The 20,568-nt window shown below is 36.5% G+C and overlaps 1 protein-coding gene across 1 annotated transcript in view; it reads left to right on the forward strand.

The window, feature by feature from the left end:
• VWA8 (von Willebrand factor A domain containing 8) overlaps positions 1-20,568 on the forward strand; it is a 106,055-nt gene that overhangs the window by 75,671 nt on the left and 9,816 nt on the right. The window contains exons 20-23 of the mRNA XM_010284418.1: positions 2,926-3,002; positions 16,653-16,728; positions 17,397-17,532; positions 18,864-18,983. Coding sequence (XP_010282720.1) covers positions 2,926-3,002; positions 16,653-16,728; positions 17,397-17,532; positions 18,864-18,983 — 409 coding nt within the window. The remainder of the gene's footprint in view (positions 1-2,925; positions 3,003-16,652; positions 16,729-17,396; positions 17,533-18,863; positions 18,984-20,568) is intronic.

Raw genomic sequence — 20,568 nt, forward strand, 5'->3', positions numbered from 1 at the left:
CTCCATAGTGGTCCTCCACCTTGCTTGTGTCCTCTGAGCATTCTCTCAGAAGTGAGGTGCACTCCTCTTAATGCCCATGGTGAGAACAGCATGGATAGAAATACGCAAAACCATCTATTTGGTCCTCTTTCTATTGGAATGGAAGAGGGAGGAAAAAAATCTAGCTGTAGTTGGGAAAATATTCTTTTCAGGCATAATTTTAAGAATCTATCATAAACATAAAAACCACATGTGCTTTCCATTAATGCACATGAAAGCCTTTTTTTTTTTAATTACAGTAACCATTTTGTTTGATATTAAGTATGTTTTACATTGATTCAATATGTTGATCTATTTCTTCATCTTTGTACTTGCCACAGCTGGCTGGAGTCCCACTCTGCAGTGAAAAGGATGTGTATCCTGCTTGGGATTGGTACAGAAACTGCATGCAGACATCTGCCCAGTCATCTTTAGCTCTCTTAGAAAAAGTAAAGGAAGCTGCTTTCAGCATGGGTGTTTTGTGCTTGATATTAGCAGTATTCCTGTTTATTAACCCATTTATGATTTTAAGTATCTGACTGCAAGTAGTAGAAAACATGTAGGAATAAAAGTGTTGGTGTGCCCTACTAAAGAATTCTTACCGTGTTTCTCCTTCTGATGATTCTGATGCAATTCATGAAGTTGCATATTTCCCCCCAAATGGGTATGTTCTTTGAGTTCCTGGAAGAATCTGGTAGCACAATTTCATCCCCTGTTTCAATGCAGTGGAGAACTGTGTTTCCAATGACAGTTTTCAGAAGTGACTGGTGATAGATATTAAGCGTGTTGCAGCTTCTTACTATACACCTATGTGTAAAGCTGTAGATTCTTCTGAAGAATGAGATGAAAGAAGTTTTGTGAGGAGGCATGTGGCAGAGCACTAACTTCAGTTGGCTTTCCTGTGTTGGAGTCGAGTCTGAAGTAGAATCTAGGTAGTTCTATTTTTGTCAGGTCTGCAGTATTTTTCCCTCTGCTGTCATAGTGAGAACTCTCCTTCCATGATTTCAGCTACTACACATATGTGCACGATTCTCCATTCTCATAAATGTGGTAAGATGAGAGACTGTGGTCCCATTTTGAGAAGCTTAAGCAGTTTGCAATTCTGCAGCTGGCAGTTGCCATCTTTCAGCTAGAACTTAAATGTCATAAATGTCATAACTTGCAGCTCTGGATGCTCCTATTCTGTTTCAATGCCAAGTGAAACAGATTAGCGAGTCTCAAGTTGGTTTAGTCTAATCTCTTTAATCTTTCTGTGGGTTATATTTATCTGTTTCACTTTACACTGGTGTGGACTACTAGATGCATTCATGCAGTCAGAGTGAGAATTTCAGCAAAGGGGACAGTGTCTTGTCAAACAGCTTTTGGCTGGGTTACAGTTGAACTTTTCTCTCTATTAATTATTTTTCCTTTTCCTCTGCAACTGTTGGCAATCTCACTGTCATTCTGAGCTCTCAGGTCTGCAGCCATGTCCTTGCAGGAGGGATAAGAATTTCTGCATCTGAACGGTCGTCTTTTTCTGCATATACATTAGCATTTTAGACCTGATCAGAAATGTACTTTTGAAGGGAATCTCCTTACTGCAGTTTGCTACGTGTCAAAGAACGTATATCCTGGATTTTCTTAGGATGACACTAAAGTGGATGATGTTCTCCAGCAGCACACTTAATTCATGCCCTCTGCTAATTCCTTCCATGGGACCAGGCTAGGCCTGGGCTGAAGTACCAGCTCCTGAACCGACCAGGTGTTAGCAACACCTGATTGACTTGACAAATCCACTGTCATCATTCTGCACAGCTTGCTAATGCAGACATCCTGCAATAGGAGAGTTATAGTTTGATCTCCAGTTTTATCTCCAACCCAATTCTGATTCCATCTGGGCCTTTTCTGGTAGCTCCAGTGGAATGGGATTAGCAAATATTACCACAGCAATGCTCTAATTCCATGTGACAGTTACAGGATCTTTCCTATGACCACCGAGAGTTACCTTTTTCTATTAAGTGCAAGCCAACTTCCCAGGATTCACAACCTCACACTACCTTTGTGAAATAAAAGGGCTGGAAAAAAAATGGAGTTAGTTAAAAGGGTGTGTCGGCATGTGTGACATAACTCTAGAGATGCAATCCCATTTCTGGTTGTTCTTGGTAAGACAGATAAGTATTTTGTAAATAGATATTTTGGAAATATATAGGCGTGCTGTCATCAGATGGTACCCACCTTTCTTAAAGTGGGGAGGGGGTCTTTGCTCACAAGCTAGAGAGGGTTATAGACAAGCTTTAAACTAGATTTGAAGGGGGAAGGGGATAATAACAGGCTTGCCCATAACAAACTGTGGGATGACACACCAAGGTTAGAGGGACAGCGTGCTAGTGAGGGCCCTCAGCCTGTTGCCCTGAGAGGTGCTGACTACACTGCAGCACACTTGAAGTCTTACAGAGATGAGCCAAGGGCCCCTGAGTTAATAGGAGCCAAGAGGGAAACACCAGTGAAAGTTTCCCAGTGAGGGTGATGAAACCCTGGCACAGGCTGCCCAGAGAGGTGGTAGATGCCCCGTCCCTGGAAACATTCAAGGTCAGGTTGGACGAGGCTCTGAGCAACCTGATCTAGTTGAAGATGTCCCTGGTCATTGCATGGCGGGGTTGGACTAGATGGCCTTTAAAGGTCCCTTCCAACCCAAACTATTCTATGATTCTCTGATTCTGTGACTGTGTATATATATATAGATGTGTAAAAGAAAATATATATCATTAAATTGTGTTGAGAATTCTTTGATGTGGATTGAAATTGTATTTGCCTATAATGGAATATGTAGAGTGTTTTAACAGTTTTAGAAAGTTGTCTTTTCTTTGTTTATAACTCTTAAATGTGTACAACTATATTATGTCTTAATATGATATTTATTTACTGCAGGGTGTTGGGAAAAACAAGATTGTTGACAGATTCCTTCACCTTTTAAACAGGCCCAGAGAATATTTACAGCTGCATAGGTAAGAGTGTGTTATGATTCCATACTTTGTGTTTATAATCTGATTTCCCATGTTTTAAAACTCATGTTTAATTTGTTCTTACTGTTTGAACAGTAAGACCGTATTATGGTGGGTGGCACACAGACCACAGGAATGTGTCTGTTTTATAGGCCGAGGCAATAAGGTGACAGGCTGAGGAGCGGGTATAAGAATTTAATGCAGTCACATTGGTTAATATAAGGGAAGTAGAAGTCAGAGAGTACTGATGTTAAACCATGCTCCAGAAGAAAGTAATATTTTACTGTCATTTCTGGAGAGATTTCCCCAGGCATGACATACTATGTGAGGGAAAAAGTTCAAAGGTGCTTGTTTGAATATATTGCTCATTAGACAAGAAATATTTTACATAGTAAAGGCTTTTTGGTTTTGGTTTTTTTCTTTGACACTCCTGTTAAGCGCATGTATTTCTTTCTCACCCATAAACATTTGGATTAGAGAATGTATTTTTTTCATATCCTAAAAAATGGACTTCAAGACAACAAACCAATTGAGAACAATTCAAAAGATGAAGTAATATCCAATTATATGCCTGCTTTTTATGACATGAACTTTAAATCAATAAATTGAAATGAAAACTAAATATGTCTAGAAGGCTGAGTTGCAATTGAACTGCATCCTTTTTCAGCTTCATTCCTAATCTTTACCTCCCAATCTTCAACTTCCTAGCTTAATCACCCTGTCTTTTTCCATAATCATTTTTTTTTAAATATTGCTAATAAAAATGTACATGTTTGGTATTTTGCCCTTTAGCAACACAGCCTGTGTAACACCTTCTTTCTCACTTTCTGGCCCAGCTTTTTGTCTTCAGATGGCTTATACTTGTATTCCTGATACTTGGATAGCTCTGTCGCATCTTGTTTCTGTTGCTCTTTTCTTTTATACTACCGCTCCTAGACTTCCATCACTTCTTTGCGAAATACCACTTCTGTAACCTGCTACTTTCAGCTTCGTGTTAACTTTTTTCCTGACCCCACCCGCTCCTTCTGGATAAAATACACTATCATTTCTGCAAATCCAAATTATTTCACAAAATACTACAGTATTTCTGTCTTCCTGTGTGTCTCCTTTTAAAATTGTTCTCCAGTGAGGTGTGGTCAAGCAGAACAGCGCCTTAACATAAATTCAGATAGCTCAGGAGAATGTTTTATAGACATGATGTTTATGTGACGATGGGACTGTAGAATGTATTAGTTACAGCATGCTAGTTGCTAGGAAAAAAAAAAGTGCTTTTTTTATCTAGGCAAGGCAAACTTCTCTAGGCTCTATAGAGTACTGTTTATGGTTACAGGATTTAGAGATCGATTGGAGTAGAAAATGATGAGCAGTCCTGTGCAGTTCTAAAAAAAAAAATCCCTGAATATAGGAAAATCAGAAATTTCTATTTCCTGGGTAGTTTTTTTAAAGACTTTGTGAAGAACTCAGTCTATATAATACTTCGTTAAACACAATAGGGCATTTAAACAAGGATTATGATAGTGCACACTTTTGGATTACAAAACAAATTAAAAGCAAGTTTGCAAAAAACCCCAAAACAGTTTACTACTAAGCTTTTAGATATTTTGTGGGGAGAAATGCAGTCAGTAGCTTATAACATAGATGTATTTTATTAGAAACTATGTTAGAATGTGCACTTCGTCTTTGATAGCCCTGGGTGTTTCTGCAGATTTCCTAGCTAGCTACCATCAATACCGTTAAGTATGCCAACAGGAAATCTTTCTAAATGTCATGCTTTCAGTGGTGCTTATATACTTGAATTACAGCTCTCAAGAAATTGAACATTCAAAGCGTGCATTTTAGTTGATTACCTTGTAAGGGAAAGGAATAATATTAATGGTTTCTTCATGAAAAATGTGGAGGCAGTTCAGCATCAGATGAGGGTGGACATTATCTGTCAGAAATGTGTCTGACAGATGGTACCTCATTAGTCCTTGGAACTTGGGTTGCAGACTCTTTAGATCCACTTCAACTAGTCTCTCTGGAAATGAGTGTGTACTTGTCAGCTGCATATCCTGAGGCTCTGAGTTTCTAGTGAGGTAGTGAATCTGTCAGAAAATGAGTGACGATGACATCATGAGTTCTTGAATTTGCCCATATCGACTGTCACTTCATATAATTAGCTCTAAAACAAGTAATATGCATGTATGTGTAATAATGCCAGTATGCAATGGGTGTTGCAACTGAATAGTGTTTGCTCTGGAGCAGAGATGTATATCCTTAGCTATAGAATATCTTTGTTGGTGGCTGTAATTAAGATGTAGCCAGAGAAGAAACTGCTGGAGTGCAAAAAACTGTAAGAAGAGCTTTAAAATTCATGTAATGAAGATCTTTACTAAAATGTAGTGTTATGTAATGAATAAAAGGACTGAATTTCAGAAGTAGCCTGATTTATGAATCTAATTGCCACATTTCAAAACCTGGGGTTTTTAAATGGTATTTAAGTGCCAAAGTCATGAAGATATTCCATAAATGTTTACTTTCAATAGCTTGTGAGGTAAATAAGGACACAATACACTGTGATGTAGTGTAGTACAATTTGTTATGTAATGTAATTGATGTAGGTGTCTTTTATAGAGGAGTAACTCACCCCTTTTGCCGACAAACAGGAACATAAAAAAACTAAAAATGCCATCAGATCTGGTTTGATTTTGGTTGTTGATTGTTTGTTTGGGGCAGGGATGGTTTTTTATTGGTTTGGGTTTTGTGGGGGTTTTTGGTTTGCCTTTTTTTTTTTTTAATTGTCTTTATGAAACAGTGTAAAGAGTTCTGCTGATCTTACACTGCATGTGTTCAGTGACATTCAAGCAGGGAATATTTGCCTTAGAGGCAATGAGCTATTACGAGGAGTGATTTTAAAATCTCACATTTTATGTCTTATACTTCAAGATGATGAGAGGAGATAGAAGACAGAAAAAAGAGAGTGCTTTTCCTTAAACATCCTTTCTGACATCTGTATTTACTTGCTCTACCACTGATTCACATGGGAAGGGTCAGCCTGACCTTAAGGTTTCGATTGCTTATAGAGTTTATAAATGCTTTTTCTTAACCTTTGTTACAACATGTCATTGAGAAGTTTTATTTTCTTGAAATTGTTCCATCTTATAAATTATTTTGGGACCATAAAAGTGAAAATCTTATTAACTGGCAGATATCACAGAATCATAGAATGGTTTGGGTTGGAAGGGACCTTTAGAGGCCATCCTAGTCAAGTTGTGATTAGATTTAATAAGGAAAGAATTAAAGAAATATGTTTGCTTATAAATTATTCAGAAAGTTGGCTGCTTCCTCTTGCATACTTCCTAATACTAGGAGTTGATCAGGAGTTGACCAACTCTCTCACTGCATTAATTGTGGGCTTATAGGACTCTTTCTGAAACAGGTAATTTGTCATGGGCTCTGCACAGCCTCTCTCTAGAACTGTGTTCATGAAGCATCTTGCTGCTTTTCCATGTTAAGGAAGAACTTTTATCTGCCAGGATTTCCCAGTCACTCCTTTCCTACAACAGTAAGTTTCAGCAGAGAAATACTAAATTTTATTTACCCTTCAGGAGTGGTTGTCTCCATTTTGTGCACCCAGGGCACCAGCTACCTGTTACAGAACAAACAACAGCATTACCTTACCTCGTATTAAACTTCAAGATTTTACTGCTTTCACCTTGAGCGTACATTCATCATGCTACTAGGAAGGTGAAAACCTGAGGCCTGTGCAGTCGCGGGCCAATGAGAGATCTGTATAGAAGTCAAACATACCAGCTGACTTTCTAAGAAACTTTGATGTTCCCCAAATAAATACAATACAGGTTCAAGTATTTTTGTCTCTCCTAAATGCATGAACCCTGGAAAGTCTCAGTCATTTTATGAACTTTGCTGTTACCACTTTTGCCATCTCTCATGTGACTGACGTGGAAAGAAATTTTGTGATTCTACAAAAAAATCTGAAGTTAAATTTGGTAGACTAAATTGTGCATATGTAAAACAAATTTCATTGAATCAGGAAAACGACTTTAATGGAAACTGATAATATCTTGCTTTAAATTACTAAATCTCTTAGACAAAGATTCCACAGAAGGAAGAAAAAAAATTTAAAGCTTTAGAGAAGACTCAGGCAAGAACGTGTACCCTGTCAAGACTATAAAATCCTTCTTAGCACTGATGAGAGTAACAGATAAATACAAAAATGTAAGCTCCCAGCTCTCCTGCACAAAAACCTCAGAGGAAAGTATCATGGACTTTAGACTATTGACTCCTTTGATGTGATCAAAGAAAAAAAGATGAATTTTACTTCTCTTATCATCAAATGAGTAACTAATTGCACACAAAGAATGATTTTTCTGGCGTAAAATGTCCCTTACCTGTCATTTAAACGTTTAGGCTTGCATCTATTTAGAATTAAGTCATACTGTCAAATTGCTTTTTAAAATTTAATGGCAATGATTTCTCTTCCTTGAAGTTACTATTTTTGTATAGACTATATTACAGAACTACATTATTTATCCCTTTGTTTCTAATGCAAACTTGATTTATGGCGCGCTCTTTTTTTTTTTTTTTTTTTTTTTATTGTGAAGAGACGTCTAACAAAGTTTCCCAAAAGCTTACGTTCTGACTAGGAAGCTGTAAAAGTCAGTGACTCCCCTTTTATAGTAGTTTCTGCTAGTATGAATGAGGCACTAGGTTTTACATGCTAAAGGCATTTGGATTAGTAGAAACATTAAGGTTTTTGAGTCATATGGTCTTATCTGATCTCAGCTTTCATTAAAATACACTTCTAGTCTTTAATACATGAGCTTAAAAAAGGGAGAAAAATGTTTACATGTAATCTGTTCTCGGCTGAAAGCTTAATCTAGGCAACTAAAGAGAACTGGAAAAATACTGTGGAGAACACACAGTGTCAACTCAAGACCTCTGAAAGCTGCCACCTCTGTTCTGCTGGGGTTGGATTGGCTTGGCTTTAAGTCATGTAGCCAAAAAGAGCAGCTGGCAACAGCAACCCTCTGAAATTATTATCTGCTATCATGAGTTGTGCTCCTGATTGCTCTGATAGCAAAGAAAAGCCTCTCTGTCTTGGTAGTCACTTTAAGAAAAATTAATTGTGGAAAGAACATCTATGTTCCAAGCAGCAAATTTGCTTGGTTCAGGGAGGCAGAATTTTCATTTTTCTGTGTCACTACTTTTTCTTTAAAGTTTGGTATATGTTACACTCCTTGATTTTTTTTGAGGTATTCAAAAGCTGTCTGGGCATGGTCCTCGGCACCTTGGCTCTAGGTGGTCCTGCTTGAGCAGGAGGTTTGGACCAGATGACCTCCAGAGGCCTCTTCCAACCTCAACAACTTTGTGACTCAGCAAGGTAGCAGCTGGATGACCCCAGCTAGCTCTTATTCTAGGTAGGTTGTAATAACACATCTTGCTAAATCAAAATTGTTCAGCAGAAAAAAAAAAAAGAAAATAAAGGTTTAAAATTAGTTTATCTTCATAAAATTAGATAATCCAGCAGTGGTTTTTCCATGTGGGGAGTCTGTTTGTGGTGTCCTTAGCTGATGCCCAAATGTGTCAGTATGGAACAGTAGTTAAAGTTGAGAGAAATAAGAAACAGCTTCAGACTCACGATTATTTTCAGAACAAGAAAAGTAAGAACCTTTTGTGTAATGAGGTTGTTTGATAAATTCTAGAACATTTATTTATTGCTATGATATGAGTATAAATAATGCGCAGTTGTTAAGCAGAAGTTTCTCTGAGTGTTTTCTGGCTTCATTCTGTCTCAGCCATAGATCAGCAATAGGAAGTCCAAAAATTGCAGCCCACCATCTCCTCTGCAGATGTCTATCACAGGCGTTCCTCTACACAATTCAGAATGTTCAGGAATGAAGAGTACTGATCCTTTCCATTGCGGTGGCAGCTTGGTTACTCGCAGCTAGTAGGAGAACCAGATCCCCCCTGAGCAACTACAGATGTGGCCACTGAAGTCATGATAAGTAAAACTAGTCAACCTCAACTCTGATGTCAGTATGTAGATCTGCAGTTACTTAGTTGTGTAAGAACATAGATCGCTTACAGAAATAGAAGCTATTGATGAGTAGGATGCAGTGTCATCTACATCAATAATTTATTGATGGCTTATGAATGGATTTTCTGCTCCTCAGACCCTCAGTGAATCTGCAGAAGATACGAAATGATTAGTTCTGTTCAAGTGTTCTCTTTCTGTGTATCAAGAAAAAAATCTTCTAGGAAATCAGTTTATTGTTAAAAAAAAAAAAAAATAATACAAGTCTTCATGAAGTCATATGACAAAAAGAGGAAGTGTTTTTTGGTGTACGAGAGTTGGTCTCTGTAAGGTTGAAAAAGTTAAAACTGCTTATAAATATGGTTTGACAACTTTCCATGAAAACAGAAAATGTAGGAAGTTTTCTTCTTTAGCTTTCAAATAAAAGGGTGTGTGCCCTTACATGAGCCATATGAAGTCTTAGTTTTCCATTTGATACCTTTTCTTACAAGTTGAGATCACTTTTTTCCCACTTTTCTAGGCATCAACGTATATGCTAAAGCAATTTGGCTTTGTTGTAAGTTTGATGTTTCACCACTGGCAACAGAACACTAATTGCTATAGAAATTCTGTTTGCTATCTGATAATCTTCCCGTTATTTTAGAAGATATTAGTCTACCTTATTCTGTTTTTCCTAATGTTGTATTTCCTTTCAAAGAGTTTACCTGTGGTATTGCATTTTCCTGTCAAAGTTACTGTGTTTGTTCTAGTGACTGATGTTTGGAAAGCGGGATACAGGGTTCATTTTAAAAATCTACTACATTTTGTGTTGTGCCTTTTCTAGTTCCCTAATAAATTACAGTAATGTGATGATCTTTCCTTCCAAAAATTAACTGAGTTTACATATGTTGTCCTTTTAAAAATAAACATAATTTTGCCGTGATCTTTAACAATCAAATTAATGGAGAGGTTTGGGGTAGGAAAATGAGTTTATGGTGTCCCTGCAAGCAATACTTACTACAAACTGTCCATTAATCTTTAGATGTTAATTTTCTTTCCCTCTTTTTCAGCACATGTAATCAGTATAAAATCTAATTACCTGTTTCCCCTATTGAGATCATTTAAAACTACCCTTTCAGCTTTATTGACTTCAGATTTTTTAAATTCTAATTTAAAAAGTTGTTTCAGAAGGAATAACTTCCTTTGCCCAAGACAGAGATGAACACCTGATACTGTAGAATTATGACTTCCTTGTTCGCATAATTGCATTTTGTTATCTTCTCTTGAAAGAATATAGGACCATGTAAAACAATTTAAATGCCGATATAACTCTGCAGGTCTGTTTTTAAAAATGAACAACCCAGAAAAGCTATCTCTGTAGCAGACTGTTGTTGAAGAAAGTGCTCTTAAGCTGCACTGGTTTATTAGAGGAATCCATTGAACACAGTGAAGATGTATGTGTTGTGTGTTTTTATGTTGGCAGCCACAAAAAAAAAGGCTAGGTAATTTTTCATGATGATTTTGAGTCATGAATGTGTATGTCTAGAATACTTTCTTTTAATGTTGCACAGTAACTTTATAGTATGTGTTTTATTCTTTACACAGATGAGGTTTGAAAATAAATAAAAAGCATATTTTTGTTACAAAGATTTATGTTGTGAAGTGTTGAATGTATTGGCTAGCATATAATAGGTGTCTGTGGTTTTTTACTCATCGTTGTTTTTCCCCCTTTTCTTAAATACATTTGTAATCAGTACAGAGTTGCAGTGCAAAGCTTCCAAGAGTTCATGCAAGCTAATGGTCTCCATTTCCAATGTTAGGTCTTCATAAGCTGGCTGGCTAGCTCTGCTATTGTCAGATTCCAGGTGTTAGAGAGGTACTTCATTTGTCTTTTTGTGGGAATTGAATTCAGCTTGAATATCCTGCTGTGTGGCTGTTACGGAGAAACAGCTTAGGTTAGAAGACCCCGTTGTTTCATTTTCCTCTGAAGCTGAAGTAACAGCTTCTCGCTGTTTACTCAGTGAAACGTATTCTTATACACAATAAGGGGAGCTGTAGGGTGTCATGCTTCTTCATTTATGGATTTTACAATTAGGGTTAGTGAATTTCTTATGTTATAACAAATCATGTGAAAACGTTGCATCTCATTTTGAAAGATGGGTCATGTATAAGTAATTCTTATTGATTTAAGCATATAACCTGAATTAAACATATAATTCCCTTTGGCCTTTGTTCTGCTACCCACAGTCGTACTGAGTAATGAATACCTTTATACTGCAAGTAATTTCTTGGATTTTAAACAATTACATATTCTGCTGAGTAGCTGTAACCGCCTAGCAAAAAAAAAAAAAAAAGAGATTTAATTATCAGTGCATACAGATAAGTCACAAAGGCTTTACAGTGTCATTTTAACAGAGAAATAAGACAGTTGGCTTTTCAGATACTTCAGAATTACTTAAACATAGTGGTCAGATCATGCAATGCAGTAGCTGTATGGTAGGTTGGCTAAAGAAATTCATTTGTAAATGTCAAAGTCATGCTGATTCTTTCTTTGTGTTAAGATCGCCATCAGGGTAATCCATGAGTGGATTAGCTTAACCAGTTAACAGCTTCAGATGGCACTTGGCCTAATTATTTTTCAAATACTCTTAAAATTAGGTCACAGCAGATAGGTATATTAATGTCCAATGTAATTGGGAAGGTATATATATCTATGTACATAGGCATTTAGATAGATAGATAGATAGGTATCTCACAGAAATGAAGAACAGCAATTATTAGAACACGTTTTGCGTCTCTGATTTTTCCTTTCAACTATCATAAAGTTCCATTTGAACAATAAGAGGAAGGAGAAACCTGAATCTGATTTACCTACATTTGTTACCATGAGCAACAACCCTTAAAACACAAGGTTGCCTTCCATAGATACTCTCTTACTCTTTCAGCCTCAGTGTAAGCACGTACAAAAGCCAGCACAGTGTTCTTCAGCACTTTTGAAGATGGAGTAACTCCAGTGAATATGGATGTTTATAATGTTAACTGAGGTCCTGACACTATGTCCCGTATTTGGGCGTAAGCCTCCTTGAGGACTCAGGTCTTAAAACAAAGCACTGGAATATCTTTTCTATTCCTGAAGTTCAGTTGATAATGAGTAAATTATATAACAGATCAAATTCTGTTTTCGTCTTTTGGGGAAGACAAGTGTCAAAACATACAATGAATATTTGTAGATATGTCATATAGATATCAGTAACATTTTTAATGAAGAACGTCATGCATTGATTTTATTTCTCTAAAGAAGCATCTTTCAGCCAGGTAGTCCCCCACATGAACTAACACAAATTTCAGGAGAAGAGGAACATCATTCTCCTTTGTCCCTTAATTTTTCCTTCTAGCTAGTTTCAGCTCCTTTGTGTCACCACGGGATATCCAGAATGCTTGAGAGACTTACTTTTTTTCCATCTTTGCCTCCCGTCCTGCCCTGTTTCAGGGTCTGTCGATAGAGGTATTCAGCTCTTCCAAACAACTCCAAGTTTTCATTTGAAAAGAATCTGGGAGGAAGTTTGTATCCCATGAACAGAATAAGAAATGCTGAACTCCTTGATTGAATTTGTGTAGAGGAGAATTCTCTTCTAAACAATAAAGAGCTATGAGGAGCAGTTCCTTTTCTCTCTTGTAGGAGTAATTATTTTAATTCAATTATTTAATAGAATTTAGGTAAATCTTGAAAATTGACAGGGGCAGAATGGACTGAACAGTCTCTGTGGTTGATGGAAATTTCTCCTGCTGCATTTCATAGTTTTTCCCTGGAAATAAGGCATTGCTGGTCAAAGAACTAGTAACTGTCATAGACTGATATGTTCCAGTAAGTCTATAGACCTCATAAAAAGCTGCCTTTAGGTTAAATAATGTACCAGTAGCAAAAAATAAATAAAAGTCACTGATGTGAGATAATAAACAAAAAAAAAATCAAAAGAATTCTCAGAAGTCCCGCTATGAATTGAGTGGTATTATCGTAAGAGCTACTGAGTTTCAGTAGGAGATTTTTTTTTTTGGCCTCCTTTTTTTTTTTTTTTTTCCCCTGTATGGAGAGATTGTGAGGATGGCTTGCTTGACTAAAAAATACTTTCTCAGGAAAAACATTAGTGAGCTTTTCATATTTTTCTTTTACAATCAGAAGAAGACAAATCAGTTCAGTTAAGTAGAATAACAGTATGTCAGACAGCTTTTCTCACTCGCTTCTACATTCCCACATTCTTGGCTCTTTGTGTCAGAACTGTTTTCATCTTGAGTGCCAAATGTGATGAAATTAGGAGGTTTTGATATTTATGTCTTTGTTAGAGCCTAGTTAATATTAAAATGCTAATATTAATAAGTGAATGTGAATTACAGTTTTTAGTTCCTTTCCTGTGGGAGTGAAATTCTACAGTCTAATGTTTTGAGTGCCAGACATCTTTTACATTTAGGAAAATCTGCATACCATATTATTCAAAAATATTTCAGACTTAGGTTATTTTTATTATTCTGTACTTCAGTGTCTTTACATCTACATAATTCATTACAAGGTGGAAATTTAAGAATAAAAGAAACCCTAAGGAGGCAAATTATTTTTAGCCATTCTTTACTGTGTTCAGATCATGTTAGGTTTCTGAAGAACAGAAATTAATGACATTTAATTGCATAGCTTATGCTTCTGAAAGGAAAATAACACTTACCTGTACTAATCCTGGCAAAATCATTCTTATATACATGGCTGAATGTAATAGCCTAAGCAAGTACAGGAGTTTTGCATTCACTTACATCATCAAGCCATTGGAATTAATATTTGGCTGTATATTTAGCCTCTATAATAAATAGCAAATCCACTGAAATATTTCCTTTAAAATATGAGGGCTGAATAGTAACAAAGGAGAAGAAAGGAGGGAACCACAGACAAAGTAAGAAAAAAAGTTAGAAGCTAGATTTAGGATGCCAATTCTTCTTTCATTTTGATACCTTCAAATTTTTTTTCTGATTTATGCAACTTTTATAATAGCACTTAAGTAAACTGTAAACTCTTCTAGTGTTTCTTTCCTCCAAAGATACGGTCAACTCTGTCTTCTCTGAAGAATGAGATCATCCTAAGGATTTCTGTGGGCTGCTGGTGATACTAAGCACAAGTTAGTAATAAGTGATCTCTGCAGAGCCAGAGGATTAACTAGCTCACCAAAAGTAAAATACACTATTTTGTGTTACAGTAAAACACCATTTGGCATTTGTGTCTTTTCTTCCATCTCTGCCGGTGCCCATCCATGCCACCACTAGAGATCTTCCTTTCCCACCATGCTCTGTTCACTTTATTTTTTTCAGGTATTGTCTTTTAAGTGCAAGTTTATGATCTGTAAAGCATCCTGTAATGCTTCATCTTCCTTTACACTATTCTTGGCCTATGCTTTCATTAGATACTCCCATGTTCTCACCTTTCTATTACTTTAAAGAGATAACAGTTCAGATTTGACAAAGCCTTCCCCTTTTCTCCTTGGATTAATTCCTTAGAACATTATTCCATTAATTATTTCTGAGTAATGAGTAACCTGTGACAGTGCCTTCATATACTCTACAGTTTGATTTACAAATTTTAAAATTCCTCTACATCTGCAACTGTGTAGTCTTGAACCAAAAATGATAACCGGTAATGGAGGTAGGCTGATACATACAGTCTGAGAATTTAGCCCCTAAATAATCTGTGTTCAGGAAATAAAAGTCATTGGTTTATTGTTATTTTTGGATCCATTATTGATTTCTCTGCCCAGCATAGAAATGGGTAGAAAAGCAGGATGACAATGGAAGGTTTGTTTTTATGTCCATGGTAGGTTTTCTAAGATAATAGATTAATGTTACTGCTTATTTTAGAGGTTTAAAAAATTATATGTTGCAAGTAAATACAACATGAATATAACTATTTTGGGGAGTGTTGCTGCTTGTGACGGGCCGCATTTGGCAGGGTTAAATGAAGCGAAGGTGGTCCCAGCTTTGTAACCTTTCCCCTCCTGGATTAAAGTTCGGATGAAGTAGCTAAACATTAAAAATCTCTCTTCCCACCCTATGCTTTATTCCTGTGCATGGGAAATGCTGGGATAAATCAATCATGAGTTTAAAGCTGAAGAAGAAATTATTAGTTATTAGGGACAGAAATCCTGCTGACAGCAGTTTCAAATAAAGGAAATGTGCATGTTATGCTGTAATTGGAAGCTGGCCATTTAATAGTTTGCTGCAAACAGTACTGTGTTTGATTTCCTGTACCCGTGGAGCTTATCAGAATATTGTTGGTTTGTTACAAGGTGTTAGAAAATTAAAGATAGAACTAAGGTGGATATTTGGAGCAGTGAGTCAGCTTAGCTTAAGCAAACAGTACTGCTGTACAGCATGGCTGTGAAGGGTAAGAGATTTTTGTTGCATCAAGTCTCACATGCAATGCAAAGCTTATCAACCTTACCTATCGACCAGCACGTGGATCCCCAGCACTGTAAGTGAGGCTCTCCTCCTAGATTTTTATCACATCCATCATTTTGTTGACGCAGACTAATCCAAATTTTGAACTACAGGAGGGAGGAAAGGGATGGCATAGCCTACTTACTCTAAGACTGAATTGCATATCCTGTTGCCCATGAAACCAGGGAGTTATGGGGACTTTCTGTCATCACCCAGCCACCCATTTCCTTAGCTCATTGATCCCTCTGAACTCCGAGGTAAATGGGGTTGGTTTTACAAATCTCGACAAAGGTTTTGACAAGTATGTGGTACAGTCAGGAGGGGTTTTCCCTAAGTTATGGACATAATTTATGTAGTTAAATCCAGTGTGGTCATGTCTGTTGCTGGGCCTTTCTTAATTGGAAATGGTTTTTATTTATCTGTACATTCAGTGGTGGTTGAAAAAGATGAAAATAGTGAAGATTAAGGAATATTTTCATTACAGATTTTAATTAACACTTTTAAATTTGAAGGAAAAAAATCATTTGAGTAATTCAAACACAAATAGAATTTCAAAAAGAAATACTGTTCTATTAAAGCATCTGTCCCATCTAAGAGCTTACACTGTCCATAATATAAAATGTAGCAAGTGCTAGTAAAAATTATTCCGTCTGGTATCGTTTAGATAGAACTAAAAAGAACCAATTTTTAGAACTCCACATGAGTATTTTTAGTCTTTTTTTGTTTTCTTGGTGATATATGGAGAAGAGTAACTAAAACATTACTGATTTGACTAATCAGTATTAGTCAAATATTGCAAATTCCTGTTTGGTTCTTCTGGAGAGATTCTCCTGTTTGCCATGTAAATGACAGTTTAAGGATGCTTAACTAGAAATAGTAGTAACAGTAGTAATGTGGTACATGGAAAAGATACAGGTTCATTTTTCAGTGTTTTCATTTCCAGGCTTTATGAGAAATTGAGAACTACCATGAAAGCTCTGGCAGAGAGAGGGATACTCACCTTTGACCACAAATCTATGTTGTTCTCAGTTCAAGTTCTTCAAGAATTCTAAAAAAAAAAAGATCTTTTTTCTTCTTAGAAAAAGAGACCCTTCAGTTTGTCATTTTATTGTAACTAAAGTTCCTGTGTATTTTTAATTAATGCTGTCCGTTTTTCCACATTTCAGGGATACCACTGTGCAAAGCCTTACCCTACAACCTTCTGTCAAAGACGGTCTTATTATATACGAAGATTCACCACTGGTCAGTAGGAACATTTGGATTGTATATTTGTGAATGCTTTTCATTTAAAACAAGCTGGCTTTTCAAATAAGAAAATTCTTTGTCATTTGATTACTTTCATGGCATAGTAAGTGTGGTAACATTTCATTAACTTTTACTTTGGTCACATTTGCTGCGTTTGCTGTGCCAAATGCCAATAAGATGATATTCTTGGGAGTCTGCACGTACAAAATGAGTATGGAAAATAATGTAGTATTAACCTGACACATTCTAACTGGTAGAGTGGTATTTTCCTCCTCCTATTTTGTAGTATTTAACACCTACCTGCTAAGTTGGACTCCAAACAGCTGTTGCAGCCATTCTTTAGTTCTTTCAGCTACATGTTGACAGTCTAGGTACAAACTGCTTTTGCTCTTCTCTGTCAGCACTCCATTTCATTCTCAGTCAGGCTCCTCACTTCCCTCCTTAGCACAGCCCTTTCCATCCGTATCCTGAAGACACGGAAACACCCACCTTTCTTGTCTCACCTTCCTCCTCTCTGCTACAGTTCGGTCATAGCTTCCTGTTCTGAGTCCCCTTCTTGTCTCAGTGCCACCAAGATGTCACTCCTACTGGCTGAGAAATCAGTAATTAAGTTTCTTGCAGGTTTTTTTGGCCAGTTGTGATGTTTTCATTCTTTTCTCTTCTAGGTAAAAGCAGTGAAATTTGGACATATTTTGGTAATTGATGAGGCAGACAAAGCACCAACAAATGTTACCTGTGTCTTAAAAACTTTAGTGGAAAGTGGGGAAATGGTTTTGTCAGATGGAAGGCGAATTGTTGCCAGTAAGTAGATAGAAAGCGTTTTGATCATTTACAGTAAAATATAATGTGTTGCTGGTTTTCAGCAATTACATTACTAAGTACAGACCCAAAAGAGTCCAAATGAAAAAAGTACTTGATGCTAAAAGGTTAACAATTAAAGAATTTACAGTCATTTTCTATACTGCTTCTGCAGTAGCCATGAAGTTTTTCTTAAATTAGCATTCTGGAGAATTTTGCTAAAAAATTAAAAAAAAAAACAAACAAAACCAAACCAAACAAACAGTCAGTTGACCTCTCTACTTCTCATTCACCATAAGAAATAAACATCTAGTTGACCAAATTATGATCTTGGTTATGCCCATCTGGACGTATTAAGGTATAATTTGATCAGATCTAGAATTGAAGATATGAGTATATCTAAGGTTGAATTATGAGGGGTTTCATCTAATCAAATATTGCATATGCTTATATTATTTAAAGATATCCTGTAGGATGAGAGTATTTTGTAATTTAATGGAATTTAATTCATATGAATTGCAGGAACTAAATAATTTTCATCATTTTTCAAAGAAAGACCATGTTTGAAATGCCCTCTTGATGTTAGTAGACACTGTAACTTACATAATGAGTTTCTTTTTAACAATATAGGGAACAGTGTTTGGGTGGAGCAATCATTCAGCACTTGCATGGCACAACACCTAAATTTTGCTTGTCGTTGTAAACTGTAGGTGGGCATGTTTTTAAATATCTTGCTAGCCAGTCTCAGTTATTACTGCAGTTTTTTAGAGGAGGTTAAAAGGATTCCCAAACACCGTGTGCCACTGGCAACATGCTGCAAGGGAATAAGTGGGGCCAGTCTGACTCATTTTGGAGAAACAGTCTTCCCATGTGTGAAATCACGTGTCTCTGGCTTCTCACAGATTTTTGTAATAACCAGGAGGAATTTCAGTCCTGTGTTCCCAGATCAGATAGTGTCAGACTCACATAAAAACACATTTTATTCATCATTGGCTTCAGCATTTTGGTGAAATTAAATATAAATAGGACATGTAGTTCCCACTCCAAGAGCAGTGGATGAATTTCTACCTTTTTTAAATGAAACACTTGAGTTAAATTTTCATGAAACAAATTATGAAACTTTAAAATGAAACCTAGAACACTCATAGCTGAATGACATGCAGAGAAGCTATTGAGCCTTTTTTTGCAACTATTCTTCTAAGAAGAAAGAAGAATATAATTAGATTAGAAGAATCTTCTAATGCTAAGAAGAATTCTCGTAGTCTAATTATATTTAATTCATTCATAATTGCAAAGCTTAAATACGCAATTAATACATTTTATTTCTTTTCCAGATCATGCTCATGTAGAGGGGAGAGAAAATGTAATAGTTATTCATCCTGATTTTAGAATGATAGTTCTAGCAAATAGACCGGGATTTCCTTTCTTGGGTAATGACTTTTTTGGCACATTAGGTAAGTGTTTCATATTAAATGGTGATCTTTAATAGAAATTATTACTAGAATAACTGTCTTTATTCATTAGATTTCATGAGGAGAAGGAGTTCTTATGCATATTTGATACCTTGTGTCACGTCAGACACTTGAGATTCAGTTTGAAGACTAACATGTAAATTTACATATCTTAATAAAAGTGCCTGAACTTGCCATGAAGTGAACAGCTTATGTGGTTCACATAAGTGAACACATAATGTGGACCACACATATGTGGTCATCTGTTACAACTATTTTGTTTTATGGGATCTGGAAAAACACAGCAGACAGACAAAGTTACAAGAAATCTGTGTTAATGAGCATATATTGTATACAAATATAGCAAAAACATGAACTGTAAGCAGCTTGTTACCTGACATCAGTGGTTAACACAACTGCTCACCATTTTTTTTCCCCAAATCAAACAAGCCACAGGCCAGGTGCTGTCCTCTTCAGTAAAGAGATGCGAGCTTAATGGATGGTTCTTTTATCTTCTCTCAGCAGTGGAGGCTACTGTCTTTTTTGGTGTTGGCATTAAGCTACCTGCTTCTTAAACCTCATTAGCCTCATGCACATGGCTGTGTGTGATAGGCCTTTATTAAAATATATGTATTTGACAAGACATTGAATTCATCCTAGTTTCAGGTAAGTCTATCAAAATTTCACATGTAAGTTTTGCATATCAACAGCAGCCTCGTTTCAGAAAGTTCCTGGTAGGTCCTAAAAATCCTGTGCATCAGCAAAGATTCCCCACAGCTTCATCTCACAGCAGAGGCAAGAATATACATTGCATAAGGGCAAGCGATGAAGAATTCCTTGGCCTGTATAGTCCAGCGTTAGTCTAAGTGGGCCTCTGGCAAGGCTTTGGCAGTGCTAACACCAGGGCTACAAACTGAGTAGCCCTCTAGACTCCACTGACTGTGTATCTGTTAGCTTAGCCATTTATGTGCAGGCACCTTAATTTATGTGGTTTTATCTGTTAGCTTTGGCTGTAATGCTTATTCTGCAAGAAATAATAATGTACTCATAAAAGCAGGTGCAAACCCAATTCCGTATTGCATGATAGCTTTTTGTTTTTCAGATGTAGTTCCTAGTGAACGGGTATTAGGTGTCAGAGACTCATTGGCTCTGAATTTCACCCAGCTATGTTGCCCCAGGATGTTTTAGTATAGGCTATTTCTTTTTAATGACCTAATTTCCCTCCTTACGTGGACCCTTTTAGCAAAATTGATCATCGCGGCATAATTGCTTTTGGCCAACATGGCAGATGGTTGGTTGAGGTTTTAGGATTCTTCATTGATTTTGTTTTTCAAGCATAGAGGCTTTTGTGCTTTTAATCCAAGTACTTTTTCAGCAGGCTCTGCTCATGATTCTGCAAAGTTTTGTATGACTGTTAAAGGACTCTTTATGAATAAACTCAATTTTATAGATTATATGATTGTGGCCAGTAGAATGCAAATACATAGAAACAATATCTTGCCAAATTTCTTAACATACTTCAAGACAGACAGAGAGTAAAGATAAATCCAGTATTTCCCCTAGACCTCTCAACTGGGTTTGCATTAGG

The sequence above is a fragment of the Phaethon lepturus genome, unplaced genomic scaffold (assembly GCF_000687285.1).
Source record: "Phaethon lepturus isolate BGI_N335 unplaced genomic scaffold, ASM68728v1 scaffold603, whole genome shotgun sequence".
Classification (NCBI taxonomy): domain Eukaryota; kingdom Metazoa; phylum Chordata; class Aves; order Phaethontiformes; family Phaethontidae; genus Phaethon; species Phaethon lepturus.